The sequence below is a fragment of the Dysidea avara genome, chromosome 9, assembly GCF_963678975.1.
Source record: "Dysidea avara chromosome 9, odDysAvar1.4, whole genome shotgun sequence".
Lineage (NCBI taxonomy): Eukaryota > Metazoa > Porifera > Demospongiae > Dictyoceratida > Dysideidae > Dysidea > Dysidea avara.
Window position 1 is genome coordinate 9613277 of NC_089280.1, and position 15749 is coordinate 9629025.

General features: G+C 36.1%; 1 protein-coding gene across 1 annotated transcript in view; it reads left to right on the top strand.

The window, feature by feature from the left end:
- The window catches only part of LOC136266648 (uncharacterized), a 40386-nt gene that overhangs the window by 17731 nt on the left and 6906 nt on the right, over positions 1 to 15749 (top strand). Inside the window, exons 6-14 of the mRNA XM_066061642.1 lie at positions 317 to 520; positions 3646 to 3747; positions 5268 to 5321; positions 6114 to 6184; positions 13159 to 13249; positions 13703 to 13930; positions 13995 to 14123; positions 14752 to 14817; positions 15009 to 15070. Coding sequence (XP_065917714.1) covers positions 317 to 520; positions 3646 to 3747; positions 5268 to 5321; positions 6114 to 6184; positions 13159 to 13249; positions 13703 to 13930; positions 13995 to 14123; positions 14752 to 14817; positions 15009 to 15070 — 1007 coding nt within the window. The remainder of the gene's footprint in view (positions 1 to 316; positions 521 to 3645; positions 3748 to 5267; positions 5322 to 6113; positions 6185 to 13158; positions 13250 to 13702; positions 13931 to 13994; positions 14124 to 14751; positions 14818 to 15008; positions 15071 to 15749) is intronic.

A 15749-nucleotide genomic window follows, 5' to 3' on the forward strand; every position in this document is an offset into this window, starting at 1 on the left:
TTCCTACCCCCCCCCCCCCCCCCCCCCTTCACGCACGCACACGCACACACACACTGTGCTGGCTATGCACTGTATGTACATGCCCTGTTGGTAGGTTTTATGTGCCCTGGGAGTAGATAATAAATAATATTAGTAGGGTCTGAATAAGTTAGACTTCAAACCACACTAAGTCTACATACAGTACATGAAATTTACTAACCCTCAGGTTTGAGGGTTACTAAATTACATATGTGGTCTGAAGTCTAGCTATTACTAGGTGGCTACTACCCTGTACATATTGTAAGGGTTTACTGTATGATATACGTATGTATTGTAGGCTCGGCCCTTACCAGAGTCAACAAGTTGTGATGATGCATTTGAGGATCTGTACAATGATACCATGTGTGGGAGTGCTGTATCCAACTTCATTGTATCTGGATATGCAGATGGTTATGATGAAATCAGCCAAGGAGATTGTCCAGCATTGTTGCAGACATTCGGAGTTAGCTGTTTGCCATTAAGCCCTGAAGTTTTTACAATTGTAAGTTGCTTAAATGACAGACCATGTACAAATGGAAAGTGTGGGCATAACAAGCTACTTTTAATTATGTACGTAACAAATTACGTCCAATTCACTGTACAGAATTTTGTGGAAATAACACAGTGTTAATATGGATCATGAAAATTTCAATGAAGTTGGCAATTTTTTTTTGTGCCCATGTGGCTGATGTGTTTTTTGGAACCATGTTTGGCAGCTTTTAATATGCCTAAAAGTTGCCAGATATGGGATCAAGTAATTACCATAATCAGTAACTTCTAAGTTATTACCAGAGATCATTAGAAGTCACCAAATTACCAAAATTGGCAACCTGAATATTTCCACTGGCTACTTCAATTGTTGCCAATTTTAGCAACTCTTTCATTAGTAGATATGGGCAATACAATACGAAAAGTACCAACATCACTTGTACAAGTGAGTATCAATACTTGATACCAAAAGGGATACAGATAGTTCAAATGATCAATTAGTAAATTTAATTGTGTATTAAAGTGGATGCTATTTGGAACATTGCAATCTATTAAAGTTGGATGGTACTTTTTCCCTTGATTAAGCTATCTAAACCACTTACCGTAAATCACTTGTGTTACGTATATACCAAGATACCTTCATTTCAACAAGGTTTGAATCACAATGGTATTATTGTATCATATTGATACTTTACAAGAAAGTATCAAATATTGGATTGAATCAAAAACATGTACCTATGGTATATAGTATGCCGTAGAACTTTTGATTGTGGGCTGAAGTTTCTACTATCAGCAATATTTATACAAAAGTGCTTTTGTTTCACATATCATTATATCTAAAGAGTTCATAATATAAAAAGAGAGGAGAGTGTCCTACTTCAGCATAGCCTGTATAAATGTGTATCTCAAAGTAATATAGTAAAACTTTGATTACTTTAAGATATCATGTCAACACATATAGTGTTAAGGAGTGTTGACAATGTCATGAGTGGCCTGCTTATTGAAGCCATAACTACAACAGTCATTGAAACGTAATGCTGAGTGCATCCCTGACCAACTAGCACATTGCATCATAACCTTGAGATTCGCCTTTGTACAGGCTATACTGCAGTAGGACACTCTCCTATCTTTTTATATTATGAACTCTTGCCCAAACCCTACCCTAATATTATTAGTGAATTTCTACCTCTACCGGTAAATTTCCAGTGAATTTCTTAACGCTATAGTGAATTTCCTAATCCTAATAGTGAATGTCCTAACACTAAATACTAATTTCCTAACCCTACTAGCAAATATCCTAACTCTGCTAGTAAGTACGTTTCCTCACTAATAATTAATAGTGAATCTCCCAAGCCCTAATAGCAAATTTATTAATGTAATTTCCTAACTATGCTAGTGAATTCCTAACCATAATACAACATTTTAACACTAATACAGCAGAGTAAATCCAATACTGGAAACCAATACCCACAATTGAATTTCCCTTGCTATGCTATATAAAGAGAGTACCAATTGTGGCAAGGCTCAGAGGATGCCACATTTGTTTTGTAAGTATATCCAAGACACGCAATATTTGCAAGCTAAAAATTTCCAAAATTGATATTTTCCAAATTTGGCACGATCTTCTGGTTAAACAGTTTCCAAAATTGGCAAAATTATTATTTTCCAAAACTGGAAATATTATTATATTTAAAACTGGTATCAAATAGGTATACTGAAATTTTTGCATCTCAACATACGTACCTGCTATTGCTTATCCAGTCAATGGCCAAATCAATTAATTGAAAACATCCACAATTATTAAAAGTGGGCACTTGCCTGGTTTACTGAAATTGTTTTTGTAAAAGTGTGTGTAAACCTATCTATTTATCTATGTTTGTCCATATGCACCCACGTGAGCAAAATCTTTAAATGGTAAAAGCAGCTTTTACGTAAGAAATAAAAGCAAAATGAAGGCTGTACTAAACTTTCGCACAGGAAAACTTTGCTCTGAGGTGATTTCTTTTTGGTGGTCTGAAATACGGGCATGGCGACTCTCCTCGGACTTTGTGAATTACCCTCCCTTCGGGTTTTACAGGAATTTAACAATTGAAAAACAACAGTGCTAGCCTTGTAGACTACCAGGAATAGTCTATCCCTTCAAGTTGGGAAGGTGGCGTATCCCTACATATGTGAACAAAAATGAAGAGCAGCTCTGTTGCTTTGTCAAGAGAATTTGTGGGAAAAAACACAATAGTCAAACTATAAAACAGTTTAGAAGATACTTCTGTGCGTAATATGTTGTAAATGCAGTTTGTTTAACAAGCGCTTCCTTAGCAGTGCATAGCAACGTAATTGAAGAATTATGAAAATTCCATGAATTATGAAATCCGAGAATTACAATAAATTAATTGCTGTGTCTATTCGTCTGGCAGTCACATGAATATAAAAAAAACTTAGACAAAAAGGGTCCTCAAATGGAAAAAAAAAATTCCTGACCTGGAATTGAACTCGGTACTTCCAGTATGTGAGCCCAGGACTGTGCTATGTGGCTCCCAGCTACTCACCTTTTTTAGTTTCTACATCATTCAAGAAGAAACGTATATAAGAAGAATACCCAGTGAAAAAGAAACCATAGCTTAACTCGACCCCAACGCTAACCTGATGTTTGCCCGTTAGTTCGACTCAAACTCACCCAAAAACTTACCTTCATACAGACAGTGGAAGTCACCATCATTCTTAACAGGCAAACGTTAGCTAGGGTTGGCCCAGCTTCGCCATGATGTTCACTTTGCTTGCTCCAACCCTAGCTCACCTCGAACTCACCCAAAAACTTACCATCATACAACTAGTGTGTTTGATACTCGAGTTATGGGTGACACTGCCCGATGAATAGTGAAAATAATTTGTGTCCGGCTCCTGGACGAATAGACACTGCATAAATTAATTATGTATTATTGCACAACCAAAAACCTATTGGTTAATTCCAGATGAGTTATCTAGCTGCATGGCGCCTGGTTTTTAGAAGTAACACAACATCAACTTGTTTGTTTTTGGTATTGTTAAACAAAGTAATCCTTTCATAGTCACCTACTGGTCCATGAATAGTTCACTCTAATCTAGCAAATCACTGTTCACATAATTTTTCTCAATTTACAGATCGCCTTGTTTGGAAATCTGTATGTTCAATTTGATCGGACAGACCAGTGTAGCAGAAACTACGTAGAAGACCTAATACAAGTTTATTTTTCCAGCTCACTGGTAAGAATTGGTTGATACATAATGTAGTTGTTTACTTGTGGCACATGCATATACTCATTGTGTAATGTTTTCCATTGTTTGTTCAGTTACATACTACGTTGGGGCTCAGAGGTTCTACAGAAACCCTTTCTGAGAAAGAACTTACCACTTTTTGGTTTATCACTGAAGAGTGCAGCCATGACAATGTAAATTAACTTTTCATATCCAAACTGTGCACTCCAATTATTTGCTTATATTACGAAACCATCCAAAAGTGCTTCTCCAGTACTTTCAAGCATATTAGTGCCTCTAAAAATTATTGGTGTATTGTAACTGCTTTCAAAAAAAACTAAGATTAAATCTTTCTACAAGGCCTAGACTTAATTGTGAAACAATACTGAGGACTGCAAAATCACATGTTATCATAGCTAGCTACAGCTAGCAGGCTGACTATAGCTCTACTGAGCTAGCTATGTAGTTCAATATCAGGCCTCAGTGTGGAACTTTTTTTCCTGGGATGGGATGAAAACCTGTTTCGTTTAGAATGAATACTCGTGAGTGGGTGCCACGTCCTTTATTAACTAGTTTTTTGATTGCTCACACTTGTGCGAGATAATATTGCATTTGAGTGATACCATACTACAAGTGCAAGGGAAATATACTATCTGACCCTTGTTATTTGCACACTTGTTTATCTGAATTGAAGTATTTCTACTGTATGAACAGTATGCTTAAGTATATGTTCTATTAGAGTATTTAGCTGTACGTAAATGAATGGACCTCAGTATTTACGTCTTGCCCGAGACCATTGGAGTTTAAGTAATCAGGGGATCTACTGTAATTTCAAATACTAGTTGGAATTGCAGCAATAAGCAGCGCTAAAGTAGGAAATGACCAAACTCAAAGAGCTTTTTGATCACTACCACATGAATTTTTTGCATGCAAAAGGTGGTATGCTGCTGTTGTTACATATCTACTAGTACATTATATATGTTCACACCATAGCTAAGTACGTATATCTCTGCTGATCTATTTGCCTTATCCACTGGGTTGGCATATATAGCATGAATCACGAAGTGCTGGACAAAATGCTGCAGTTTGGCTGTGTCATATGTGTAATAAATGAAACAGCTGCTGCAGACAATTGCAGCAAATGCTTTCCTTACTATTTGTATACTTTGTAATAGTTTTAAGCACTCATATTATACAGTTTAAAAGTCTGGGCCCTGTATGTGATTTTGGGCATGGCGTTTAAATGAGTCTGGTGTTTATTTCTTAGAGCACACGAGGTGAAGAGTACAAAGTGGTACTTTGAGCTTGCTTCAGTGCATACCAAAGTGATTAAAATTTGTATGTAGAATGTATATATTTACCCAACTTATTTCAATACGTTTTTAAAGCCAGAATTATGAGCTGTTGTCACTCTGCCGGTCACATATTTATGTCAAATACTGTAACAAATAATATTTACCCAAGAAGTTGTATGGATGTGTATAATACATGCTCATACACTATTTACCTGCATTTCTACTGTGTGTTAGGATCGCTGTATTGAAGATTTTGTTGCAGGAAGATGCTCAGATTCATGTAGATTGGTTAGTATATTGTATTGAATGTCTACATGTATGTATGATATACGTACATATGTAGCTGTGAAGTGATGTCTCTATTCATGTTTCCTATTGTGGACTGAGCAGGAGTTATGTATACTTCTTAACGCAGGCTCCCAGAATTTTTCTCAGCCAAATAAAGCAGAGCTGTATTTGCCACCATGCACATCAAAGAAAATTTATATCTGTTCATTTATCTAGATAAAAGGAGTGTGGTGCTACACCACTCTCTACCACTACTATTTATGGTGGAGCAGTTCTAAATACATGTCAGATGTGATCATGTTTTGCTTTGCAAAGAATTTTTAGATTTTGAATTATGTGTGTACTTATACTATGTCATTCAGCTGGTAAAAAATGCTTTACACAAGTATTTGCTTGCAGTGGGGTAATTACTCTTTATTGAAAAAGACTACAAGAGTGACATTTTTACAGAATATGAATATGCTTGTATGTGCTTCAAACATACATATTGTAAAGACTCAAAAATAGATAAGTATGCAATTAGAGCTTTTGTGATCTCTATAGCGTGATCGATATGTAATTTTCCCAAGCACATGCCATACGTATGTTCACACCATAACTAAGTATATCACTGCTGATTTGTTTGCCTTATCCACTGGTAGCGTGAATCATGAGGTGCTGGACAGCCTACAGTATCATATGTGTGCAGTAAATGAAACAACAATGGCAGCAAACACTTTCTTACTATTTGAATATTTTGTAATAGGGTAATACTTCATATGGGTATATGGATAATCATGTACCTTTATTTAGAGTTTACAAAGTGTTGTTGGCTCTTATGGATGTTGCTACAATGAGTTTGTCAGAGGCGTTCTTGAGATAAAGTACGTACATATAATTTATTTGATTATGTACATGTATTACTGTATTGCACTGTAGTCTGGAAATTATATCTAAACCAAAACAGCCAAGCTGTAAAAGAGGTGTGGCTCCTAAAAAGGCCAGGGTGACAAAAGTTTTGAAATCAAAAGTGGTGGCCAAGAAATGGCTGTGATGGTACATACAGTAGGTTAATGCCAATAGTTTTAATAATGATAATTCAGGTGAATTTAATTGTGTGCCTCCTTCACGTTTTGCTAGGAATTCATCTGAATTATCATTATTAAAACTTTTGTACTATCAACTTGGCTGTTTTGGTTCAGATATCACTTCATTTTGTACTGCAGCTGGCTTTGGGGCTTCCTTTTAACTTGTTTTTTTTTCTTCTTTAATTGTTGAACAAGAGAAAGAATTAGTTGTGTGTATAGCTTTGTATCTGATTAAATATTTGTAGATTTAAAACTAGGGGTGAAGCCAATATCAATTTTTAAGAATCCGAATATTCTTCAAATTAACGAATGGATTAATGAAGTATTCTTAAGAATTTTCTGTACAACTATGTGACCTTTCGATTACTACTACAACTTTGAATGTTAAATTACTACTACAACTTTAAATGTTAAATTTTGAAAAGAAAGGTCTTTAAAAGATGACAAATTACAGTTTTAAAATGACAGCTTTTAGTTTTTAGAAGCTTTTCAAGATTATAATTATGTGTAATTGTCTGATTAAAGAATATTTAACGAGTAACGAATATTTCTTAATGAATATTTCTTAGCAACAAATAACAAATGTTCATAATAAAAATTTTAATGTAGTAAAGTGACTTATTACATAACTGAACTATAGTTGAACTCTCTTTGTTTGCAGCTGAACTCTCCACAGAGTGACTTGTTTCTAGCTGATCTCTCTACAGAACGATTTATTTGTAGAACTCTCTACAAGATGACTGAATGTTCTAATGGGGTGACTGCACTATTAGAATACCTTGATTGAGCAATTGTTACACGTCGCTGGTTTTTACAGTTGTTTTTTTATTGTGAATTCTTCTAAACCACTGAAAGGTTATTTTACAATGATTAATCCACCTATACACCGATTTTTCAGATCATTCCATTAATGCGATTGCATGATCGCATGATTGTTACACATTGTTGGTTTTTGCATTGTATCTTTGTGGTCATAATCGTGATTTCTTTCAAACCACCAAAACACACTCCTATGATGGTTAATCGAACTACACACCAATTTTCAATTGATTCCTCAAAGTGGTTTACTCTGCGGGTGTGCCTAAAGTTTAATCTTATTTTACATGAATAATTGGTCATAACTCCACGAATCTTGATTGGGTTTCCACCAAAATTGGCACTGAGATTCAGTTTAATAGCCCCTTTAAGTGTGCCAAATGTCGGAGTATACATTTGTGTTTTATATCAGATTTTGCAAAGTGTGCAAAAAAAGAAACAGAGAAAAGGCTAGGAAAACAACTTTGGCTGCTTATATCTCTGGGGTGATTTCCTTTCAAATTTTGTATGTAGACTATCTACCTGGGAGGCATATAGCAAAATTGATTCCAATCAGTTAAGTAATCACGAAGCTACATATGTGTGAAAATTGTGTTTTCTTTCTTCCTGTCAATATACCCACAGTGTGGCATGCCAGCTACTTGGCAATAAAATATCAACAGTGTATAGTTAATTGTTATGGGAAGCAAGTGGCAATCGAGATACCTTACCTGGGCCACACGACACACTGCTGTGTGTCTTAATCAAAATAGAACCCACCAAAAATTAATCATACATTTTTAGCAGCAATGTAGTGCTGGTCTATAGCAGCTCAGAATAAATGAGTGCTCAAGCCCTCTATATCATGATTTAGTTCATTGGTTTGCAGTGTTGCATTTTCATCTATGCCAGCTGGCATCGTCTGGTTGGGGTACAACTGGGAATTTCGCTTAAAGCTTCCAAAGTGATTTATTGCTAAAGCAGTGGTTTCTTATGGGGCTCCTGTCTGTGTAAGACTTTTTCTTGTTACAGTGAAACTTGTGTAAATGGTTACCTGACTTGGTTTAAGTGGTCACCTCTGTATAATGGCCATGGTCACGAGGTTCCAAATATTTTACCATACATACATACATACATACATACATACATTTATGTATGCGCTGTGATCTGTATTAAGCAGTCAACTCTCCATAGCAGTCACTGTTTTAACGAACAATTAATTAGTGCTTGTTAATAATCTGGCACTACAATCAACAATTGGCACTGCTTCAATAAACTCACAATAATCAAACTTCCTGCTTTTCAATGAATCAAACAGTAGGGATCCCCCAAAAATGACGTGCGCCGCCTAAAATTCCGCCTTCAAAAATCATCCTAGATACATTTTACACCACAAAAATCACATTTACAGAATAATATTTGTCCATCTAACATGAAATACAGCATTAAAAACAAGAAAACACTTACTGGTGACTGGATATAGAAATTTTTTTTTAATCACCAAAACTTGAAGCCTCACTCACTCACTCACTCACTTACTCACTGACCACAGTTGCAAGCCTAGAGGCCAAATGAAGCAGCATACAGTTACCATTTTACACCACTCACCAGTGGGATGTGCCTTTTGGGGTTCCAACGAGTGTAGGCCTTGTTATTTCTTTTATCTCCAATCAGGCTGCTTGTCTTCTTTATCATCCAATGAAACCATATTGAGGTATTAATTTTCCATATCAACACTTTCTTTCAGCAACATATTTAATAGACGCCACAGAATTATTTCAGGGTTGGATTTCAGAAGCACTTCAGTCTCGGTGCTACTATAAGAGGTATACTAGCTAGATATCTGCAACTTTGCTATTTGGATCCCGTTTGTGATAGGTTCGCAACCACACCCATCAAATAAAGATCTAGGTGGACTAATGGTGATAGAGTTCTGAGACCACACCTCTTAACAATCTAGCTATTTACTTAACAGTAAACAAGATGACCTCACCCCTTATTGGTCTAGCTATATAGCTAGCTGCTTGCCCGTTTTTTGGCTCAAGATACTCTAATAGAACAGTCATGTATGATATTCTAATAGAACAGTCACAAGTTACACTGTAACTAGCTGTGCTGCAACAAAAAACTAAACAAACTAGTATTTTAAAATTGTTAATTTAAAAATGAAGTAGGGATCTATGCAATAAAAAGTAGTGAAACAAGAGATGAATGATGGTATTACAGCATAGCTCAGTAGAAAAGTCCCTACTTTGCACATTAGCTATAATTTTGTTCAGTGCCAAAGTAGGGACTTTTCCACTGAGCTATGCTGTAATACCATCATTCATCCCTTGTTTCACTACTTTTTATTGCATACAGAATTTAAGGCTGGTAGTGCACATTTTACAGATACCATAGAGTCCGGTTGTTAAGCACACATACTTGTAAGCACACATTCATTCCTTAATCATGGATAATAAGTGCATGTGGATGAATGCAAAGCTCCAACATGAGGCGCAGCAATACAAGTGAGGGATGGGATGCTAGAGTTATATCAACTGTGTGAGGCTTAAAATTTCACGCCAATGATAACGTGGATTTCACCATACTTACCAAGCAAAATGGCCTTCTGCAGTTCATGCTCCACACACAAGAAACTGGACTCCAAATAATGGTACACATGGTAACTGCAAATCATGCCATCCCAGGAGAGTGCATGAATCCATAAACACGATGATCATTTTTTGTTAGGCACATGGCATACTAAAAAATTTAATTAAGTACATAGATGTGCCTAACAACTAGACTCTATAGTACATAACCAGAGGAGGTACGACACATGTTAAGTGCTATTAGACTACAACAAGTTTGATACTGAAATTTGATTGGCTGAAAACGTGGTCTCTAAATCTCGTAGAGCCACGGTCATGTCCAATAGAGACCACGCTCTGAGGCGATACGAAACACGATAATTACGCGCCTGTAACATTGGCAACGCATGGGCATTTAAATGGCTAGTAACAGCCGTACTGAATTAGAGGGAGGTGTAATGGGCTTGTTTCTACTAATCAACACTACATTACTTGCTTACAAGCAGCTGTCGCGGCACAACAGCAGCAACAATGAGTTGTAGTCCACTCGCTGAGTCCAGTACTTCGATACATAGCACGTGCCTGTAACATTGGCAACGCATGGGCGTTTAAACGGGTAGCAACAGCCACGCTGAGGTCCCGCCATGTCGGGAGGTGTAGAGGGCTTGTTTCTAGTAATTAACCATACATTTCCTATTTACAAGCAGCTGTCAACTCAAGGTACAATAACGAGTTGTAGTCTAAATAAGTTAGACGTCAAGAACCACTGCGTTCTACGGGATTTAGAAAACCCTCAGGCCCTTAGTAGCGCCCTCGCTGCACTCAGGCGCTACAGCCCAGGACCTTCGAGTTTTCTAAATCCCGTAGAACCCTGGTTCTTGACGTCTAACTATTATTTAAAAAGAATTTAGGTTAATTGCATATTTTGACTTCTAAACTATTAAAGTGTTATGAAGACCTTAAATACAATTTCCAGTATTATTCTCTTCCATTGTTGCTGCTTTCTCTCCTATTGTTGCCCTTTTCCCTCCATTTCATGAGGTAAACTCTTCATATATGATGATGTCTCCAATCACCCTGTATATACCATGCATGAGGTTCAGTGGGGTTCACCACATCATTGAATTATGATTAAGAAAAGCTTTTGATTGGCACCTATAGTTTTCAATGAAACCCTCCTAAAGTTGCTTTTTAATTGCTCTATACAAATCACTTGAGTGTGTCCTACTTTCTCTGGTACAGAGACAAATATAACAGCCAGACACTGACATTTGCATAAATGTCAGGCCATAATGAAGTTTGGGCAGACATAATGTCCTTGCCATCAAAGGAGCCTAAGGAATATAGATTACCTATTTGGTTTATGGTTTTGACTGCTAATCATATCTGTCCTTTGGTTGCTAGGAGATCTACATTGTTATAACCTAAGGGGGTGACCATGAATGTGTTTGACCAATTAGCAGCAGCTGTATAGCCCACAACAATACAGTAGCCATTGTTTCCATATTCAGGCTATGCCAATTCACTGTTAAAAATCATGTTTACAGCCATAGTTACAACTAAAGTGTCTTGTCATGCTCTACCGTGTCTGTTCAAAACTACAAATAGTAGGAAATCATGGTGGGTCAACTGCAAAACATTATATTTGTCACTGCAGTGGTACATAACATTCACAATACTATCATGTTGATGATGCTGAATTCATATGAACACTGGGCTCTAAATAAAGTCTAGGATGCTTCCACCGTGACCACTACTACTGCTGCCTTATTATTCAAATCCAATTCTCAATTTTTGATTATCGATACTGTATTAGTGACTGTATTATTAGAGTTTTAATGTATGTTGTTAGAGTAATTGAAAGTTATAGATGAGTTCATTTATTTAAAAATTTTACTTACTGTAAATAAGATTTACTTTTGGCTAGTTCAAAACAATGCTCAACCCAGTTGCTTCAAGGAGAAAATGTTGGTTTGTGATTGAATGATAGTGTGAATTCTTGATCAAGACTTTTGAATTACTATGTTCATCATACGGTATAATAGTACTGTATAGTAAGGACCACAAAGGTGTGGGCATGGCCCCTGAAAAACATCACCCAAAACCAGCCTCACTTTTCCCTGACGATGATGAAACAATATTGGTTGCAGTCGATTTCAGGTTGCTTGTGAATACATTTGAACAATTCGCACACATGATTACTCAAACACGTGAGCTATTTTCTTTTAACCAAGCTCCTTTTAATAAAGAAACATTTTTTGCCTTCTTAGATTGTTAGACAATGCCATAAGCATACTGAGGTGGTTATTCAACACATTAAAGCACTGCACGTAGGCATTCTTATGATCACGTTTGAAAATCACATGTGCAAATTGTTCAATTGCATTTGCAAGCAACCTGAAATTGACTGCAGGTCTAAACAAGTCTTAAGATTGACCCAAAATGCTTTCAACAAGTTGCTATGGAATTTTTATAAAGAAGTTATTTAACAAAATTTTCTACTGACTGACTGAGTAACTGACTGACTGATGCCTTTAGACAAGCATAACTCAATAACGGCTAAGGCTATGGGCTTGATTTTTCACTTGTTCAACGTCGCTTTGGCCCAAGCAATCCTTTTTGGCATACTGCAGTGCATACAATGTATTCGTCCAGTGTCCTCCTTTGTGTGCCATTCATCTTTGCTAACAGCGAAAAGTGTCGATTTGGTGGTAGCACATGATGGCTTCCCTTCGTAATGGAAATTGTCCATATTTATTATAGTGGCTACTTTGGTTGCAGAGGTGTTTTACGAACAGTCCTTGATTCATAATACTATGTAACGGATTGAACATTGCTGACAATGAAGCGTAATGGATACTTCACTTTTCAGACGATAATGATAGCTGGGGTACATGGCGCAATTTCTTTCTTTTGATATGGTATGCATGGGTTCACCTGTCATAATAATTACATTTTACGAAAAAGTCAACAAATACACTAGGAATTTTCAACACCATAGCACATCGATAAAACAAGCTGGAGTAGTGCACGATATTAAATCACAGTAAAACAATATGAAGTGTTATATCCCTGCTGTGCTCAAGATACCATAATGGAAATGCACAGTAGGGATATATCACTTCTTATTGTTTTACTGTGATTTAATATCATGGACTACTCCAACTTGTTTCAGTACTTTTTATCGATGTGCCATGGTCCATACTCTAGTTGAAATTTTTGTGTACTTTTGTAATATATATATGTGCAAAAGGGTTGAATCTAAATTATTGTGAGGCTGGTTCAGATGAACAGTTTAGCGGTAACACTTTCATCCGCACTGTTTGATCCCTACTACTACCATGCACATATACAGTTAAAGTCTACTTTTGTGATGCTTTGTTTTATATGCTTTCATTAAAGTGAAGGGCCAGATGAACAAATCAGATACCTGTTGTTGACAAATGAGATGTTTCGTCTTTGCAACATTCAGTCACCTGGCTTCTGCCTACCAGTATGTCAAATTATTTACTGTACATATAGTACAATATGTATGTGTACAAATGTATGTATACAGCAGTACAGTGTGTATGTATCACAAAAATTTGCGGAGGGGATATATACATAATTATGAACAATTTTTTTTTGCTTTCAGATATTTTAATTGCAATAAGAGACTTCGGATGCACATGTTATGGAGTATATATTATGGATCCTCAAGTTCCGATTCTAAGCTTTAATTTTTGTTTTGTAGTAATGGAGTGTTTTAATAAAATGGTTTTAAATCATCAAATAAATAATTTTTTTCATAAATGCCCAAGGCTTCACTGCACTACACATTGCATTATGTATTTTTAGCCTCCTCTGCCATCATAAGTGGCATGTAGTGATGGGATAGAACTCTAAAAATATAATAAAATGTTTATGTACTGAGATATTTTGTTACATTTTTAATTAATTTTTTTAGCCGGATCCTTCATACACTACTTCAGCTCAGGTTTGCATTGTTGCTGCTAATACATTTTATGCAAACAATGATTTCTGCACCAACAATTATCGTGAACTGTATGACCCTTCATCGGTGGCATCATTTACATCAGCCGCAACCCAAATATGCATTAGTGGACGGTGTTCAAACCGATTTCCAACCTTCATTGAGTTTCTGCAAACATGTGAAGATCTAGGAGATGATGATGTATGTACTAGTCTTTTTATTTACATAGTTAACACATTGCTTTGTTATACATCTTTTCATACAGGCTATTAACCAAGATTTTGAATTTCTTTCAACTTTGTATGAACGCACTGCTTGTACAACCAATGGTAGTGCCAGCTGTGCTATCGTCACTTTGTATAGTTCATCACTTCAAACTGTTGCTGCAGCATTTGTAAGTTAAACCTACATGTGTCTACAATAAGTCCATGTTCTTTGTGTAACTCTTAAACTTGCTTTGTTTCATGTAGCTGTAGACAAGTGTGGTTGTATTGCATTTTATGTATGATAGTAACCCTAATGTAAGACTGTGACTCAACATCTGCCATGAAACTATTTGCACACATACCTTCAGAAAATGATTAATATGTAACTCTTTCCTATTCCATCCAATCCACTGCACACCATTTACTCTGTAATTTAGTGATGAATTAGCTGTATGAGCTTTGATGACTCCAAAATGGTTACACCATTATGCATGGAAATGTGAAATAGGAAGAAAACTGATTCCATTCTTGTTTTTCTTAACAAGTGAACTACTAGTCTTGTTACTGCAGTGATTTAGAAAAAAATCTATTGAATAAACTGTATGAGTTTACAACAATGTATGTTAATGAAGTTGAGCATACACATGTATATATGTACTGCACACATTGGTTTAGGGCTTAGACAATTGATTGTACTAGTTATGATGCATCTTGTGCAGTGTGTATATACATAAGATGGTTCATGCATTACGTACATTGTTTTTGATGTTTTACTGTACATTGTAATGAATCATGTATGGTGTTCTATCTGGCTAGGAGGAAAATGGTGGAATTTGCTATCCAATATTTGCTGGGAATGGCTGTTCAAATGAATGTAAACAGGTATGTTAGTATGGACCTAATGTATGTATGCGGGTGTGTGTGTGCATGTGTACTCATTATTAGATGACAAACTCGATATATTAGACAATGCATGTGTGTGTATGTGCGTGTGCGTGTGCGTGAGGTAGAAATTTCATGTTCTTATTTGCCTGAGTATAACTACATACATGTAGTTGTTTTCATATATGCAGGTGCTTCAAAGTGCTAGTGCTGAAATGGGTTGCTGTATTAGTGAGTTTGCAGTTGCATTCCTGTAAGTTAATTGTATTAGGGAGCATACAGTAGTTACATAACTCATTACTCACAGCAAAATCTTGATACATACACCTGCATGAATGTATGAGCTGTAAGTGCTATGTATATACCACATCTGTAAAGGTATCATGCAGTACTACTGTACTGTTTACTAGGGATCATGAAGATTTGCATTTTCTCATCAACCAGAAACCAGCTTCATAGTATCTTCATGGCACTTTAGCAGTATTGGTTAGGTATAATCAAGCCAAAAAGTTCCTTCGGTAAGGCCTAAAATGCTTCAAAACATTATCAAATAGTATTGTCTACTGACTGACTAACTTACGTACTAACCAATTCCTTCAGACAAATAATCGCTAAAGCTATAGGTTCAGTTTTTTCACTGTTAGACCGCTTCAGCATATCAAAGTACATACAATGCACACATCATGGACTTATTTTTGTCCTCCTTTGTATCCTGTTTCTTTTTGATCACATGTACATTATTATGAAATAGTCCTTACTTTTCACAGTGACTGGAATGTCTGCAAAGGTGCTTCTTGTACTGTTCTTTGTTTGTAATGGGCTGAACACATAACTGAAAACAGAGTATAATAGTATTTTACTTTTCACAATTATGGCATGCTCTCGGGTGTAAAATTTTATAATCCTAGAACCATTCTTTCTTTTGATGTGGT